Source organism: Rattus norvegicus, chromosome 5 (assembly GCF_036323735.1).
Source record: "Rattus norvegicus strain BN/NHsdMcwi chromosome 5, GRCr8, whole genome shotgun sequence".
NCBI lineage: Eukaryota > Metazoa > Chordata > Mammalia > Rodentia > Muridae > Rattus > Rattus norvegicus.
The window spans coordinates 67,180,974-67,199,371 of NC_086023.1; the positions used below are offsets into that span (position 1 = coordinate 67,180,974).

The 18,398-nt window shown below is 45.4% G+C and overlaps 1 protein-coding gene across 4 annotated transcripts in view; it reads left to right on the forward strand.

The window, feature by feature from the left end:
- Nr4a3 (nuclear receptor subfamily 4, group A, member 3) overlaps positions 1-17,314 on the forward strand; it is a 41,147-nt gene extending 23,833 nt beyond the window's left edge. For 3 of the 4 annotated variants that reach the window (XM_039110691.2, XM_039110692.2, XM_063288331.1), the window contains 2 exons: positions 1,877-2,055; positions 14,012-17,314. In XM_039110691.2, the coding sequence (XP_038966619.1) occupies positions 1,877-2,055; positions 14,012-14,259 (427 nt within the window). In that variant the 3' untranslated portion in view covers positions 14,260-17,314. The remainder of the gene's footprint in view (positions 1-1,876; positions 2,056-14,011) is intronic. The other variant, NM_031628.2, reaches the window with a different exon arrangement.
- Positions 17,315-18,398: the final 1,084 nt, after the last annotated feature.

The following is an 18,398-nucleotide window of genomic DNA, read 5'->3' on the forward strand; positions in this document are numbered from 1 at the left end:
CTGCCCCCTGTGAAGAAGGATCTGGCGGAGAGATGGGGGCTTGTGGCTAGAGTGTCTGGTTTTAGCTTAATTCCAAGCCAGTGCAGTGCACGTGAGAGTTGGTAGTGAGGTGCCTGCCACCTTAGGCGAGTAGCAAAGGACTCAGCCAAGGATAAACTCCGTGCAGGTGGGCACCCCAGCTCACCAAGCTCCAGCACCTATGTCCAGCAGCTTCTCATCCTTGGTGCTCAGTAAGGACCGGCTGAGTGAAGGGGTAAATAGAGCTATTCGTCGGGAAGCGCAGGCACTGGCTTGCGGATGCAGTCCTCCTAGAGAGGGAAACATGAAGCCAGATTGCTGAAAGTTAAGGGACAGCCAAGATTAAAGTAAGGATCCCACAAAATGGAGACTTGGTTACACCTCGTGCCCTCTGAACCATTCTGTGCTAGACCCTGTGCACCGGCTTTCAAAGGCCTCTGCAACCTTAGGAAACCATGATTAAAATCCTGTTTCACAGATAAGAGAAAGGAAGTCCAGAGAGATGAAAGGAGTGTCCAAGGTTACACTGCTAAGCCGTCTTGTCGGATGGAGGTTCCAGGGCTCCTTTTATAAGAAGGGGATGGTTACAGATACATCGGCAGATTTCCACAGCCCTCTATAGCTCCCTAGTTTAAGTCCAAGGAGACAATGCATTCCGCCCCCTTCGGCTAGGCTCTGAGATTGGCACTTTGAGTTTACATAATGGAATTACAGAGTCTAGCCTCAAGCCTTATCAGCTTCTGGCATTTAAGGAAATAAGGGAGCAGCCTTGAACTGCAAGCCCCAAGGGGGAAATCTCCCATTTGCCGCAGAGAGGGGGGGGCCATTGTGTGACTTTACTTCAGGAGACCTCCCAACAAAGGTCTATTCACCCCAGAGAGGGGACCAACAATAGGCCAAAGAAATGATTTTATCCAAGTTCAGGATGACGAACCAGTATATTTACTGGGCTAACTATTGGGAACACATATGAGGGTCTGCTTACAGTCGTGTGGGTGTGTCCCTCCCAAAGATGTATCACCAAGAACTCAGACCTACATAACGTGAATAATAACCTCCCAAAAGTCACAGAGATGGATCCCCTGCTTCAGCCGGTTTCCCGCCTCCCACAGACTTCTGCACTGCCCTTGGCTGCATGGAACTGGGTGGGGCAGCAGTATGCACTTCTGGGTGTGGAAAAGCAGGGGAGAGTCAATGGCTGTAACATCTGCTGAGGGTCTCATGTTCTGCTCCTCACTTCTGTGAGGGAACCTCGTAGGCCTGCAGTTGTGTCGAAAACCACAGCTATGCTGATTTCAACAGAGTAACAGATATGAATTAGCCAGAAGTCATGTGCTAGGCATTCCCCAGACCAGTGGTTCTCAACCTTCCTAATCCTGGGACCCCCTTAATACAGTTCCTCATGGTGCGGTGCGTTGACACCCCCAGCCATAAAATTATTCTTGTAACTGTATTTTTGCTACTCTTATGAATTATTATGTAAATATTTGATATGCAGATGGTCTTAGGTGACCTCTGTGGACACCTACCCCCAAAGGGGTCACAACCCACAGGTTGAGAATCACTGGACTAGATGTTCTCTGAGGATCTGCCTCTCCACATTCCCTCCCAGACAAGCCATTAGCCTATGCTCGCCCTAGGCACACTCCATGTCTTGGCCTATGTTCCCTGAAGACGTTAGCACAGACAGACGGTACAGGCCGTCCAATCCCAGGAACACACCTTTGTTCATGGCAGTGCTACACAGTTTCCAGTGCTGCCCCGTGTGATGTCGGTACCCGTGTATTAGGACAATACCATGTTAGCCAGACTGAGAAGACCTATTTAACGTGTATCTCCCTCCTCTGCCCACCCCTAGGTCAAACACTGCTGAAGATAAGTTTGTGTTCTGCAATGGACTTGTCCTGCACCGACTTCAGTGCCTTCGCGGATTTGGGGAGTGGCTCGACTCCATTAAAGACTTTTCTTTAAATTTGCAGAGCCTGAACCTTGATATCCAAGCCTTAGCCTGCCTGTCAGCACTGAGTATGATCACAGGTAAGCTCCAGTTGCTGCCGAGAGCCAGCGACCGTGGCCCCCTTTCTTGTATCTGTGCCCAGGCAGCTTCTGTACTTCTTTATAGCTAACCACCAAGTTTGACTACTTTAAGCAAAGAAAGCCTGTATCCACAACTTACCCTTACGGACTAATAGGAGAGAGGATTAGTACTACTGAGTTATTATCAGACCCGATTCCTCAGGAGCCTGCTGGCAGCTGATCTGACTCCCTCAAGGCTGTTTTTACAGAAGGTCTCCAGAAAGATCATCTTAACCAGCCTGCCACTCCTATGGGCTCCTTCCCAGTTCTTGCGTAGAGACTTAAAATACATCAAAGAGCTACAGCATATGGGAAGACAACATCATTCACTGATCCTGAATGGGAGAGAATCGGGAAAAATGGGTATTTGTCAAAAAGCAAAAACGACTCCACGTTTTTTTTTAAAAAGTTCAAAAGCAGAAGTATGAAATGTGTTCCATTCCTAGAGCTGAGGAGATAGGTCAAGTACTAAAATGCTTGCCTTGCAAGCCCGAGGGCCCGAATTCAATCCCTAGAACACGAACTAATGATCCCACACTGAGGAGGTGACAGGATGGTCCCCGAGGGCTGACTGGCCAGCCAGCCTCACCTAACTGGTGAGCTTGGACCAGTGACAGACTTTGTCTCCAGAAGGGTAGGTGGCATTCCTAAAGAAGATACCCAAGGACGTCCTCTGTCGTACACACAGTCACACACACACACACACACACACACACACACACACACACAGTCACACACACACACAGTCACACACACACACAGTCACACACACACAGTCACACAGACACACACACACATACATACACACACACACACACACACACACACACACACACACACACCATGAAAATACATGCACATAAAATGCTCAGTTTCTACATTACTCTCTCCTCACATATCCCATCATCCCCTAGAGATGCTGCTATGGGTCCCCCTTCACCCCTCATCCTTGCAGTTTCTTATTAAGTTGCATCTTCATCGGTGGTCATCAGTGGACCTGGGGAGAAAGTGACTTGAGGCACAAGCTCCAGAAGGGGTTAACTGGATCTGCAGATTCCTCCTCCCTTGGGTCAGACCCAAACCCAACTGGGCTGACTGGCTGAGAGTCAAGTTCAAACTGGATATGCTCTTAGCTAGAGGAAATATTTCCCAGGTAGGCGATACTGATTATGTTCCTCAGCAAAGCCGGCCTCCGCTTTCTAAAACAGCCTTGCTTTGCTGAAGCCAGTGGCTCCCAACCTGTAGGCCACAAACCCGCTGGGGGTCAAATGACCCTTTCACAGGGGTCGCCTAACACCATCTTCATATTAGACGTTTACATTATAATCCATAACAGTAGTAAAATTACAGTTAGGGAGGAGCAATGAAAATAATTTTATGTCTGGGGATCGCCACAGCATGAGCTGTAGTAAAGGGTTGGTCGCAGTGTCATGAAGGTTGAGAACCACTGGTCTTAGCGCTGTTTACATGCATCTGCCTACGTCATCTGTGAGCCAAAGTTAGATGTGTCTGTGTGCCCCCAGATGCCAGGCTAGTCGTGTGCGTGACTCTCTCCTCCTGGTCTTTGGTCCTGGAGAAGCTCAGTTCTTACTAGGGCTGCTGTAGTATTCCAAGACTGTGAAACAAAAGCAAAGACAGCTTCCGAGGTTATGGATTACACCGATAGGGCCTTCTGACGTCATAGCAAAACATAAAGCCAATTGGTGTTTAAGACCCAAGCGCTTCACTCCAAAGACTGATGAGACTCTAATGTTATCTAGCTCCATTTCAGACCCATTCAGCATTTCTGGGACAGTTAGACATCCAAAAACTGGGAAGTATAGAACAGGATTGAATTTATTTACAAAAAACAAAAAAAAAATTTTTTTTTGAGTGGGCTTTAGCCTTCTACAGCTAAAACCAGTTCGTTGCCATATCACTATGGGAATAGGAATTGAATATATATATTCGCTGGTCCAGGTGCTGTCTCACATGTCACTGGGTTTTCAAAGACGATGACAGGCTTACCTGGAGGAGACAGGATGTGTAAATTAATCCACAGGATGCAGAGGGTTGAACAGAATGTGGAGATGCTCGAGAGGGGATCAGGTGTCAAGAGACCACAGGTTAGGGGGCAGAGAGTGTTTGCAGGCCGCTGTAGAAAAAATAATAACTCTAAGCATAAATAAAAATCTCCTGAAGCTATTGGAAAGATGACTGGCCAAAGGGTCACAAAGGAAATGGCTAAAAAAGTCTAGTGATGGGAGAAGCCACTAGACCTACAGAAAGAGTGTTGAAGAACATAGAACCTTTCCTCGGCCTTCCGCACCCAGTGAGGCAGGTGGGGGTCTGTCTTGAGGTCAGTGGAGGGAGAGCCACAGAGAGCTTTGAACGGAGGAATGAGATGGCCAGATTTACATTCTAGAATGATCTAGGGTGGCAACTGGCTCTGAGCACGAAGTAGGTCAGGAAGGAGAGGAGGAAGCAGCAAGTCGTGAAGCACAGGGGCCGTGGCTCACAAGGAAGGCCTGGCTTACGAGGCCGGTTCTTGTTTTTGCGTTGCTCTGTGGAAATTAACAGACACCAGGGTACCACGTGCTCCCAATCTAAAGAGACCACATAGCACCCAGGTAGAACATAAGCGGTGCTAGTCTCTGCATCCCACTTGTGCTGGGTTGTGATCAGAGCTGACCTATCCACTGCCCACTCAGGCAGAGATTGCTGGAGGAAGAGGCAGTTTGGCATGGCAGGGAGAACATGTGTTTCTGGTTACGGTAACCTCCCTATTAATCTGGAGTCTGGTGCTTCCTTAGCAAGGACTACTGAGTCTTACATTTGTCTCCTCTGCACTTCTATTTACTCATCCACAAAATGGGAACAATAACTTCCATTCCATGGGGTGGCAGTGTAGGTTACAAAAGATTAGGCTGATGATGCAGCCAAATTGGACTCTTGGCAGACATTAGACCTCCTTATGCCTCTCCTTGGAGCGGCACTGGCAGAAGCTCCCTCAAGTTGGGGTCTGACCTGTGGAAACCTTGAGCGGTGCGAAAGCGAACTCAGTGTCATGGAGAAAAGTTGGTAGCCTTCTATGGCAGTAAGAACTGAGCCTGATGACTCAACACCGACAATTCCAGCATGCGGGAGACTAAGGCAAGAAGATCGTGAGTTCGAGGTTAGCTAGTCTTACCTGGTGAGTTCCAGACCAGCCTGTCTCAAACAAAACAAGGCAGTACAGTATGCTTGGCGACTATTTCCTTAGACACTTGGGAGACGCAAAGGATCACAAAACGGCGAGGGAGCTTCGATGGGCTGAATGATTTGTATGGAGGTCTTTCTCACAGGGCAGTTCCAGTTCCTGCCTTCATTCCTGCCTGCTTTTATAGAACAAACTGTCAGAGGTGCTGCCTGTGTCACACAAGCAGAATTAGCCCTCTAATCTCACAAGACTCTTGGGATTTGGTAGCTGGGAGGAGGGATCTGGGAAGCGTGAGACCATTGGAGAACAGAAGAAGAAACATGCCTAGGAAACACTCCCACTGCTCTGAGTACCCACTGTCAGTGAGGTAGGCAGTGCCAAAAGTCTTCCTGAAGTCTCAGGATGCCTCATAGTCGGAAAGAGGGGTTGTGGAGCATCAGATGAGCCCTGGGGAAATTCATTCAAGAACCTGTCTGTTCTGAAACCAGAGAGGAACGTGTGCAAGGGAGAAGGGATTTTAGCCCACTAGCCAGTCTGGCTTCCTCAAGATGCCTTCAGAAATTGGATAGTGGTGGTAGTTTACCCAAATATGATGTCTCCCCCTAGTTTATTTTTCTTCTTCCTCCCCTGAAGTGCTGGGTGGTGAGAATGGGCCAGGAAGTCGTTTCTTTTTGATCTCTCTCCCACGCTACAGTAACAGGGAGTTCCCCCACAGTTTGTGGTTTTCACATGTTTTCTGGGTCTCCGGTTCATCTGCCCTAACCATTGCCTTCTGCCAAAGCCACATCCCTGGAGCAAGGTGAAGGCTTTGCTTCTCTGACATTGATGGGGCGCAGTGTGCTGTGATAGGCTTGCAATCCTCCAAACGGAAAGTTAGTGCGGAGTTACCACTTTACCAGGTCCAGGCCCTGGGGCCTCTCCGGGCCAGGCTGCCAGTGGGAAGGAATGGGAAGATGAGCCTCCCATACGTCCCGATGACAGGAATCTTGTCGTTTACCAAGGGGCTCTGCCTGGTGGTTAGAGTTTAGGTCCTTTTGTCTTAGTTTGGTTTGGTTTTTGGTTTGTTTGTTTGTTTTGTTTTGTTTTGTTTTGTTTTGTTTTTTGAGACAGCTGTGCCGGAACTCACTCTGTAGATCGGACTGGCTTAGAACTTACAGAGATCTGTCTGCCTCTGCCTCCAGAGTTATAGGTTTAAAGGCAGGAGCCTTATGTCTGGCAACATCTAGGTTCTTAAAGGGATAGACTCAGTGATGAGGAAGTCTGGGTAATTGCTATGTTATGGCGAATTAAGAACACTCAACGTACCGGTCATGAGTAACTTCCCAAAGCAGTAGCGTTTAGATGAAAAGGTCATTCTAAACCAGGGAAGCCAGAGGTCCAGGGCATGATCATAAAACACTCCAGCACAGTTGTGGGGGAATCATGATGGTCAAATTACTTTCTTCGTGTTATTTAATCACATACATGACCAGAGCAGCAAGAGGGAGAACATTTCAGAGCGTCCAGGCTCTGATTCTGAATGACTTCCTGTTCTGAAGGAAGCACGAGAGCAGAGACAGGAGTCCACTCTGGAAGAGCGTGTCACTCGCCTCCAGAGGCACCAGCTTGCGAGTAGTCTCTGGGCTGTGGGGAAATGGAAAGTTTTTTTCAATGAAACAACTGATTCATTGGGATATTTACCTTGTGGCCTCATACTATGAACTAACCTTGGAATATAAGCATGTATTTTCTATCTAGTGGTTGATAGGGAAATATGATCTAAAGGGTCCTTTGGAGCCAGATAGCAGAAGAAATTTTGATGCCTAAATGGAGGTTTTCTTTTTTAATTCCCCAAGGTGTTCTTTTCCAGATTCAAGTCTTCTGTCAGGTAGAACAATGAGTTCTTTCTCTTCTATCTATTTTTCCTGGTCTTATTGGAACGTGGCCTCTAGTAAGGAGGAGGAGGAAAGACAGACCTAGGGACAGCGGTGAGACCAACACTTGGCTGGTCCCTCTACCTGTCTTTCCAGAGCTCTTCTGCTCGCTTTGAATATCTATCTGGTCATTCTGACTTTTGCATCAAATACAACTGTCAACAATGTAGCAAAGGCAAGTATGGGCAAGATTTGGCGGAATGATATAGTTTGGAAAAGAAGGGGGACAGTTTCAGGATTTGGAGATTAAAAGTCTGAGTTTATTTGGCCACACTTGGGATACATTTTGGGCTCAAAAACAAGTCTAAGGGCAGGGGGAAATCCTACTAGTCTTTAGATTTACCTGTCTGGTGCATGATGGTATTAATTGAACAGATGTGTTGTAAATATCAGCAAATCTCTCAAATCAGGAAAATCTAAATTATTTTTAGCCCACCATTGTTATTAGAAAATAGCCTGAAAGATGCCCAATTTCAACTTAGATTCATTCAGTTGGTGTCTGGGAGCTCTGCCACATGCCGGGCAAATAGTCCCTTCCCCTTAAGGAGTCCATGGTCTTGGAGAGACATACAGAAAAGAGAGCTTTGTGCACCTTGACCTGAACCCCCTGACCAGTGGGGGTTCTGGGGCTGCCCAGCACTTGGCAGAGGACACATGGTTCAACAAGCAGCAGCAGTGTAACTTCCTAGAGAGAGAGAGGAGGGGCTCAGAGCAGGAAGTCCTGTTAGATGTTTGCTGTCTCTGGAACAGGCCCCATTTCTTTTCTTCCTCCTTGGCTAGAACTGTGTCATCATCTCAAAGTTGGCCAGTGTCCCAAGACCTGCTCAAAAAGCCGGCTTGGGGGGATGGGCTACTGCTGAATACTATTCATCCCTGTCTATCCACAGCTCTCTGCTCTGAGGAGGAGGTCCTGATCCTTCTCTTATCGACCAAGAGGCAGAAGGGTGCCCTGTAAAACAGCAGAAGTTAGCTCAGCGTAGGAAGCGAACGTGAGACTGTTTGAAGTGGGAATAAAGCTTCTTTGGAAGAGCGTTCTTGTAGGCAGTGCCCTGTGGAAATAAAATAAGATGCCTTGGGAGACGAGGTTTACAGAGATGCAGTGAACCCAGGGCAGAGAAGTTGCCCAGCAGCTTTGAGGGCAAGGACTCACCAGGGCTGAGCTTCTCCACCTGGCATGGACATATTGTTGAGTTGCACGTGCTAGTTGTGTGGGCCTGGAGTAGGGCCTAAGGTTCTGCATTTCTTGCGGGCTCCTAGGCTTTGTTGACGCTGCTGGGACGAGAGCCATGTTTGTGACGAACAAGGGAACCTGTGGCTAATTGGGATTCTTTGGCATTAATAATAGCTAATATTTTTAAGACCGTACCTGGCACTGTGCCAAGAGTTTTACATGTGTGGCTTTAGCATGGCTTTACACGTTTGAAAGTACCTGAGACGGATCACAGCAAGGAAGCCAGTCAAAAGCAATTAAAACAACATAGGCAGCAGATATTAGAGATCTTGTCCAGAGGAAATCGTCATTGAGAAAACACAGATGCAAGGAACACCACGCAGAGACTCTCTAAAGTTTCTGGGAGGGAACCCCAGGGAAGGAATCCCCAGAAGTTATTATGAGTTTGGGGGAAGGGAGATTTCTGTGCCATTAGCAGAGGAATTCAGAGCTATGGCTGACACGGAAGATAATAAGTTTTTAAAACAGAGAATTTGCAAGTATTTATTAAGTGTCTACTATATCCCAAGTGCCTGACATTATTCCAAGTACTTGGCATGTAAAGATCATTTCATTCCTCACGGCGGGAGGCAACTGGCATTTTTAAGCCCTCTTTCACAAGTGTGGAAATGGACCCAAAGTCACCCAGCTAATAACTGACAAAGCTGAGGGGTACGAAGAGGGGAGCTTCTGCCTGGGAGGTCTGGGATTTTATAAAGTTCTTTACTATTGTGAGCTTCTTGACAGCTCCCAGTTCACTCTTTTAATCTGAGCAACTCCCACGCTTAGTGTTCAGTTAATCATTTCTTAAATGACTTTGGCCTTCCGACTTACAGATTCGTCTATCGGATGGGTATTAGGTGTCATCGGTGTGCTAGGTTTGGTGTAGGAGATGGGACCGTGGTAAGCAAATATAGGACACTTCTCCAGGAGGCTCAAACCTAAGGAAAGAGGCAGGCAATTGTCACATGAGTATCAGATTTCAAACTTGCATGTCCTGCAAAGGGAGATCCTGTACTTGAAGAGAATCTGACCTAGACAAGGAGCCAAGAAGGAAGTTCTCTTGACAGAATATTGGATCTGAGATGAGTAGGTCTTAACTGGCTGAGGGGGAAGTACACAGGCATAGACCTGAGTGCCTTATTATTTCACTCACTCAATCCCACCCGCCCCCTCTCCTCCCCTCTTCTCTCCACCTCTCCTCTTCCTTCTTCCTCTCCTCCTGCCCCCTTCCCTTTCCCTCCAACTCCCTCCTGCCCTCCTTATGCTCAGCAGAGTCTTCTGTGGCATGGGTATCTAATATGCTAATATGCTAATATGCTAATATGCTAATATGCTAATAGGAATCCAAACTTGTCTTTAGATTCGAACTGCCCCGTACCATAGAGTGAGCTGTTCTCTTCACTGCTCTGACCGCGCCATCTACAGTACTGTTTGCCCCAGAGTAGATAACTTAATAAACATGTAGCAGAAGAAGTAATTAACTACTAGTTAATCAGGTACACAGAAAGTAGGAAGGCCAGTTCATCTCAGGATGAGGAGAAACTTTCTAACAGAGGCAGTCAGAGGCTGGTAGTCAGCCAGTAGTAAGAGAAGATTCTCAAATTTGGTTTGAAAGAAACCAAAAGTCACTTAACTCTTCGAGTCTTCTTACTTATTAATTAAAGAAAACATTTGTCTTGCCTCGTTCTGAGCTAAAATAACCTAAGTAAGAGTATCCCATTAAAGGCTATTAAATGAGTTCCACCAGCAGGTTAAAATGTCTGACCTGCCAGGCCCGGTGGAACCAGGCTTTGGGTTTGTAGTGCCTTAAGTGGGCATTCTTCTCTTAGGTGGGGATTTTAGCAAAGCAGATCGAATCCCTTCCGATGTACACGCACAGTGTTTGTGATGTGTGTCTATACTGAGCCATGACCGTGAGAGTTCTGTTTTGACATCTTGAAAACATAATTCTTGAGCTAAGATACTGGATGTGGGATTGTATAAAGATCGCATAAACCTAATGCAAAAAGCTCATTCGGTTACATCACTGGAGGGGGTGACAACAATTTTTTGGTTGTTGTTGCTACTGAGGATTCAACCCAGGGCATCACACATGCTAGGTGGGCACTCTACCACTAAGTTACACCCCTCCCGCACGGAAAAAAAATATAATTTCGATGTATAAATCTCTATGAAATGAGAGCATATCTGACTCCCTCTCTCCCTCTGTATTATGACTCTTCATTTCGGCTCGCTCCGTAGCTGTTTGCCAGTCTGCAAGGGGTTGGGGGGAAGTTCCCTTCAACTGAATGTCAGTGGTTAGAATTTTAAGGAATTTTAAATTGCAGGGAAGGCCCCAGACAGTTGGTGGCTCCCTGGTGAACTGAAAACCTTGCCGTCTGCTGGCAGGAGTATACACAGAGACTGAATTTTTATCTTAGCTCCTATGGAAAACTAAAGAAGCCACAGACCCTGTGAGTGTTCACAACAACAAAGGCAGGGTGAGGTGCCTTTGGCTCCTAACAGGAGTATCTATGAATTCCTCAAGGAATTCCAGGCCTGGTTGATCCAGCTGGCAGGAGGTATCGATCTCCACTTCAATTCACTGAATAAGTAATGGTTGCCATAGTTATTGAGCAGCCGCCACTGGCTGGAGAGCAGAGAAAACTCCATGCTCCCTTCTGTGAGTTTGGCCAAGAGAAAGTCTAGCTCTAAGGTCCCACAATCAATCGACGACCCCCACGTCCCCCCACCCACCACATCACACCTGACAAATTGCTCAGTTTCTTCATCCTGATAACGAGGGTGGAATCTTGGATGTCGTGTGGGCCAGGAGGCCCTGGAAGGATGGAAAGACCGCACTCAGTTAATGGACTGGCATTTGATTGTGAGAGACACCTCCTCGCCCCAGCTTGTAAATCAGATTTACTGTATCTCAACGCTAATAGAATTAAATATCGGCAAGTTAGTGCTCGGCCGTATGGTACATGGGGCAGGACTTCATGAAGACCCATCTCCCATCTTGTTCTAACAGTATTCTCCAAATAGCACTAACCCAGACATTTTAAAAGAAAGGTAAAAGAGCCATCTAGTTATCTCACAAATAGGTTCATCCTTTTTGTGAAGAAAAGAAAATACACTTCTTTATAGTGTGCATGTGTGTGCATTTTTGCATGGTCCACAGTGCAATTCTGGAGGTCAAAGAAGGCAGCATGGGGGAGCCCATTCTTCTTTTTCTACCATGCAGAGATCAGGGACTAAACTCAGATCATCATGCTGGGCAGCAAACACCCTTATTTGCTAAGCCATCTCACCAGCCACAGATTTTTATTATTATTTTTGCATCAATGAGATCGTAGCCTGGGCGCTATTTAAAAACTCTCTTCTTCCTCTAATGTTACCAGTTTGTTCAATAATCTTCATACTTATCTCCGATAGCTTCAGGATCTTCCGCTGTATGGGCATGCTGTGATTTACTGAACAGCCCCCCTGTTCTTCAACAGCACCCCTCTTCCCGGTGCTTGCTTCGTTTGGGTTCTTGGGTGTGGGATGGTAACAGATAAATGCTGTGCCGTGTTTCCATACATGCAGGGCCATTGCTTTTGTTTACTTTGACTTTCTTCTTTGGATATACTCCCAGGAATTGTGGTAGGTTGGTCAGAGGCTATGGGCGTTTTTATACCTCTTGAATTGACTGCCGAACTTGCCACCTGGTTCTGTGCTTTGGGGAGAACAACTTAAACTTTTCAGCAGCTCGCCACTGCAAGCAGGGTTCCTCAAGGTTCACCCGATGTGTTTCTTTTGAGCCTGCAGCAGCAGGGCTCTGCGTTTAGTAAGGGTAAACCAAGTGGGGAGGTGTGCACCTGGCTAAGCAAAGTGAGAGCTGCAAAGCTTGAGGCTCGGGTTTCCATTTAGTCTTGCAGCTGCCTCCCATTCACCAAGTGTCAGCCACTGTCTCAGGTGCTGACTATTCCGGTGTGTGGCGCGCTATGGTTGGTATAGGTAATATCATCTTAGTTGGAGGACATTTATAGGATGATCCCACTTTTCAGGTCCTTCGCTGTCCAACATTTAAGATGAACAAGAAGAATAGGACGAAGACCTGTGCATCCCATGCTCCTAGGAAGACATTGAGTCTTCTAGAGATTGAGTCCCAGGCAAAGGACAGAGCCAGAATTAGATTCACTTCTAAACCCTGGGCTTCTTCCTCTATAAAACAGTTCATCTTACCAGAAACCTGAAAGTCATAATTCACTGAGACACCGGGGGCAGTTTCCATTGATGTACTTAAGTACATCTTAACCCAACAGCTCTGGAAGGGGCATTAGGAGTCCTCAAATTCAGCCTCCTCTCTTAATAAGGCCTTAGTGAGGAAAGCTCTTACCCCAAGTCATATCCACGACCCACACTGAGAACGTAGGCTTCCTGCTCTGCAGGGGGAAAAAATGTCCTGGTAGGTTTTTTTTTTTTTTCTTTAGCTTTTGCTTCAGGGAAATAACTTTTCTAACAAGACCTATGACTAGAACGACTAAATCAAAGAGAGGTTAGAAGCTAATGCTTGTTCGCTGTTAGAAAGATACCTTCCACCCTTTAAAAAGTGGAGTTTTATATAAGGACCGGATTGGGGGAGACACCAAGGTCAATGTCCGAAAATACACACATACATATACATATGCACACGCATGTTCAAAAACGAGTAAACATGGTTTTTAGTTATAAATATACCAATAGAAGAAAACTAGGAATAGAGGAGACCCCACTCTTCCCTTAGAAATGAGGTTCTGGGGTTGGGGATTTAGCTCAGTGGTAGAGCGCTTGCCTAGGAAGCGCAAGGCCCTGGGTTCGGTCCCCAGCTCCGAAAAAAAGAACCAAAAAAAAAAAAAAAAGAAAAGAAAAGAAATGAGGTTCTACTTTACACTGTCAAACTTGCCTGTATGGGATGTCAGGCCGCTGTGTCATAGTGAGACCCAACAGTGTTTTCTAGCCAGAGAACAAACTCTTCCTGGAAGACTGGCTTCAAATGCCAGCTTTCTGCAACTGTGTGACTGAGAACATCACCAGCCTTACCAAAAAGATCCAATTGGCTAACATGGGGACCCTTTTCTGTATAGTTTTGTGGAATTAAGAGGTACTCTCCATGTCTTGATAAATGCGTGTCTTTCCAGGCCTCCCTCTCTCGGATGTGACTTTTCCTTCTCTGCCTTAGGAGGACCTGTGTGTTTCTGTAGAGTTCCAGGTGCAGGTCAATGGGTGTTCTGAGGGAACACTGGAAGGAAAGGTGCTTTTCTAGATGGTGGCCAGCACAGAAGCATAGGAACTCACTTAGGATCAAGCGCTAAGGGGCTCCCATCAGTGGCTCCCTCCCTAGTTTGTGACTGAAACATTAATTCACTTTTCTGCACCAAGTCATGCAGGCAAGACTGGCTGTTACGATGTGGCTACATCTGCTGGGATCTGGGGACAAAAGCAGGTCCAGACCGAGTTACTAACAGAACTATCACCCTGGTCCACAAAGGGCCATCCAGTTGTAAAATGTCTAACCCATCCCACAGAAAAGGAGAGAGACCTTAATTAGGATGTCTAGTGCCTTTGATCTGCCCCCATGCTTATCAACTTCTCTCTGTCCTTCTACAGAGCGACATGGGTTAAAAGAACCAAAGAGAGTGGAGGAGCTATGCAACAAGATCACAAGCAGCTTAAAGGACCACCAGAGGAAGGGACAGGCTCTGGAGCCCTCAGAGCCCAAGGTCCTGCGCGCACTGGTGGAACTGAGGAAGATCTGCACCCAGGGCCTCCAGCGCATCTTCTACCTGAAGCTGGAGGACTTGGTGTCCCCACCTTCTGTCATCGACAAGCTCTTCCTTGATACCCTGCCTTTCTGAGCAGGGGAAGCCTGAGCAGAGAGCTACTTGCTCTGCTGGCACTGGTCATTAAGTGAGCAAAAGGATGGGTTTGAACACCTGCCCCTCTATCCTTCCTCCAGGGGAAAAAGCAGCTCCCATAGAAAGCAAAGACTTTTTTTTTTTTCCTGGCACCTTTCCTTACAACCTAAAGCCAGAAACCTTGCAGAGTATTGTGTTGGGGTTGTGTTTTATATTTAGGCTTTGGTGGGTGGGCTGGGAGGGGGTAAAATAGTTCATGAGGCTTTTCTAAGAAATTGCTGACGAAGCACTTTTGGATGATGCTATCCCAGCAGTGGGGTGGGGAGAAAGGATAATATAACTGTTTTAAAAACTCTTTCCGGGGGAATATGACTATGGTTGCTTTGTATTTAAAAATAAGAACAGCCAAGGGCTGTTTACCAGGGTAGGGCTGTGTCTTAAGACTGATCCCTTTAGTATGTACTTCCCGGATCGAGGCACATAAGTGGTGCAAATGAGGCGGGGAAATTCTTCATTTCTTCATTTCTTTCTTCTTCTTAAAATAAAATGGCAAAAAAAAAAAGATGGAAGATTATCTACAAATCAGACTTAGCAAAATGATAATGGCTATTCGCTTCCACATACAAGTGCAATTTTTTAGAGTGCTGTCTTACTAAGTCTTGTTTGTGAACTCTCCCTCATTTTATATGAAAATAAGAAGGAGGCAGTCATGTTATCAAACGGCGTGCTCATTTTCCTAGCTCACCCTTGGTCCACCTGCCCTGTAGAACCCTTCGGAGGTATGGCCCTTCTAAGACTTTCAGGCCACTCTTGATGGAATTCGACACCCCTCCCCCCAACCCATGACTATCCAGATGTCCTGAAGGGGGATCAGGTTATAAAATGGATTGCATATGACTGTGTTCGCTGTGTGTTTGTCAACCTGGACAGAGTTCTCTAAACCTTCTTTAGTTGTAGCAAGTTCCTGATTCCTCCATTCAGAAGCCCAAGGAGCATTGGGTGACTCGATCAAGGGTTAACCCTAGGAGAACATGCAAATAAGTAGGAACTGGGTCAGACAGGGTAAGCACCAGAGATGATAAGGATTTATATATAAATATATATAAAATTAATTTTTGTTATTGGTTATAGACAATTTTGGAAAGCAAGAGAATCATCTCTTTTTTTTTTTAAAGAGGAAAAGATAGTATTGATGTATTAGCAAAGATTAGTGGGTTACGGTTCAACATTCCGTGTTTGTGCCCCCTTTTCTATGTTTCTACTGTTGATGGCATATTATTATGAAATGATTCGTTGCATAGTGTCCTTATTTGTATGAACATTTGTATGCACGTTCTATTGTAATCGCTTTGCCTGTATTTATTGCAAGACCACCAGCTCCTGGAGGCTGAGTTACAGAATAATCAAATGGGGTGTTCGTGGTGACTTGGATACACCGGTTAGAAATTAAATAAGCATATATATATATAAAAACATAGCAGGTTACATATATATTTATAATGTGTCTTTTTATTAACCATTTGTACAATAAATGTCACTTCCCACGCAGTTATTTTATCCTTTGTTTGCAGTGACCTTTAAGGCAGCACTGTTTAGCACTTTGATATGAAATTTTTGCTTATGTTTTGCTAAATTCAAATAACGTTTGAAGATTTTTAGGTCTAAAAGTCTTTATATTATATACTCTGTATCAAGTCAAGATACCTTTGGCCGTTTTGCTAAGACTCAAACTTTGAATGTCAAACCAATGTCACGGTAGCTTCTGTTAGCTTTTAATCATTTTTGCTTTAGTCTTTTTTTTTAAAAAAAGAAAAAGAAAAAAAACAAACTATACTGTTTATATTGTCATTAAATTATACAATCAAACAAATGCCAAATGACTTGCCTAATTGCTGCAAAGTATAACCCGGATAGCGAATCATGTCCTCTCCCTTTCTTCGCAACTCACTTGGATATTTGATCTTGTATTTTGTTTGTGTAAGATTTTATGAGATATATTACCTTCCTATCACAATGACAGGACCTGAAATGTTAAGATTTCTGAACCTCAGACTTGGAAGGGTGCCTGCCTCACCAGATCTGATCAGATCTCCTGAAATTCCCAAAGGAGGAAACTGGGGGCCACTGCAGGGCAAACAGGTAGCAACAGAATTAAGACTCAGACTTAATTGGCCTTTCCTTAGTCTCTCCCACATCTTACTTTCAAAAAATAGACTTTTGAACATAGTCACTCATACTAACGTTCTTCCTGCAGACGGCCTTGAATAAAGCAGTACTTTGGCATTAATTTATCGAGCTTACATGCAAACCTAATAAACATTATTAAATATCAGGAAAGCTAACATTTCACACGAGATCGCTTCAGACCAAATTCAATTTGAATTTGAATAAATTAGAAGTACTGTGCATACATAACCTTCTTGTGCACCTTGAGTATTGGAAAGTTAATCCTTGGTTTTTTGTTTTGTTTTGTTTTGTTTTTTTGTCCTGTCTGAAAGGCAAAGCAAAACAGCAGCACGGTGCTCTGGGAAATGCTGTTCCCCTTCTGTCCTCACACCCACAGACTGAAGGGAAAAGACTGTCTGAGCATCTATCTGCTGGTTTGAAGAATGATGAGGCTGTTTTAGTTAAGGGCCAGACACTAGTGCTGAAAGGAAAGACTACAGCCAGTGTCCTTCTGTCTTCCATAGTTATCACAACTATGAGAGCCTCTTAGGTCACAATTTTTAAATGTTGACACCCAAGTGTACACGGAGTAGACCGGCACACTAGCTCTGCAGAGGACAAGCATTAAAGCAGGTGATTCCTCCCCCTGAAGGGAGGGCTCTTTCAGTGTGAACCTGTCCTCAGTGGGGGTGGGCGGGAAACAGGAATCCACTTGCTGTTCTTGGAGAGTGCCTTGCTTTTGTTTCAAATGGCCAAGTCTCCCAAGTCCTTCTCCTCTAACGGCATTGCTTTTAGTAAGTGTGTGTTAACCTGTGGTTTGAAAGAAATGCTCTTGTACATTAACAATGTAAATTTAAATGATTAAATTAAATTACATTTTACCAATGGCTACTGGTGTGTTGAATGAGCCTGCTTCCTTTAACAGCTTTCTCTTAATCGGCAGAGTGAGGTTTACTGTGAACTCTTTAAACGCATCCACAAATGGATTTTTTTTTTTTTAAGGCTTAGTGATGCTGCAAAGTTAATAGATATTCTGAATCGGGAATAGATTAAACCTCAGCGATTGGGAAGAAGGACGCTCTAAATTCAATAACCATTTATTGACTGTTTCCTGGGGGCAAAGCATGCTGGGTGGGCCTAGAAAACACACACACACACACACACACACACACACACACACACACACACACACATTGTGAAACACCATTTCTTGTCCAACTGCCTGTAACGTGGTGGATGGAGCTAACCATTTGTTGGCTGGTCTCAGAGACAAGGAGGAATCGTTTCTGCATCAGAGAAGTACTGTTTATGAATTCAAAATTATGAGACTTGAGGCTGTCGTTCTCCAAGACTGAGCAGGGAGCACTGCCCCATCCCCACCCACTTCTCCTGGTCTGTTCCGCTCTTTCTCCCTGGGTCAGAAACCCCTTCTTTGTGAAGGCCACAGACACAGCTTTGATTCAAATTCATCCCAACACCTCAGAGAGCCTCAGCACAATATGTCTTTTTGTGTGCTGATACCTTGAAAGTAGAGATGTTGGGGTTGTCCTAAGGCAGTTCATCATTTTCTAAGGAAGTTCAGCGTTGGGCATCTTCTGCGACATCTAAATCCTTGTGAGAGTTAGGAGCCAGGAGACTCATAAGCTCAATGAAAAATATGCTTAGGAAACAAGCAATGAAGGAAAGACACAGGAGCTTCCCATCTATACATGAATTAAAATGAACAGTAAGCCGAAAACAATACCAACAACAATAAGAAAGAGAGAAAGAAGGAAAGAAAGCAAGCAAGCAAGCCAGCCCTGTTTTGGAGACCATAGGGACAAAGGCCTGGTTTGAATTGAAAAGAACAGGAAACCAGAGAGAAATAAAGCAGGTTTGCCTATAGCTGGAATTTCATAAATGCGCAAGGACGAACACAGAAAGCTCATTGTTGACTTTTTTTTTCCATGGTGGAACACATTACACAAAAGCAT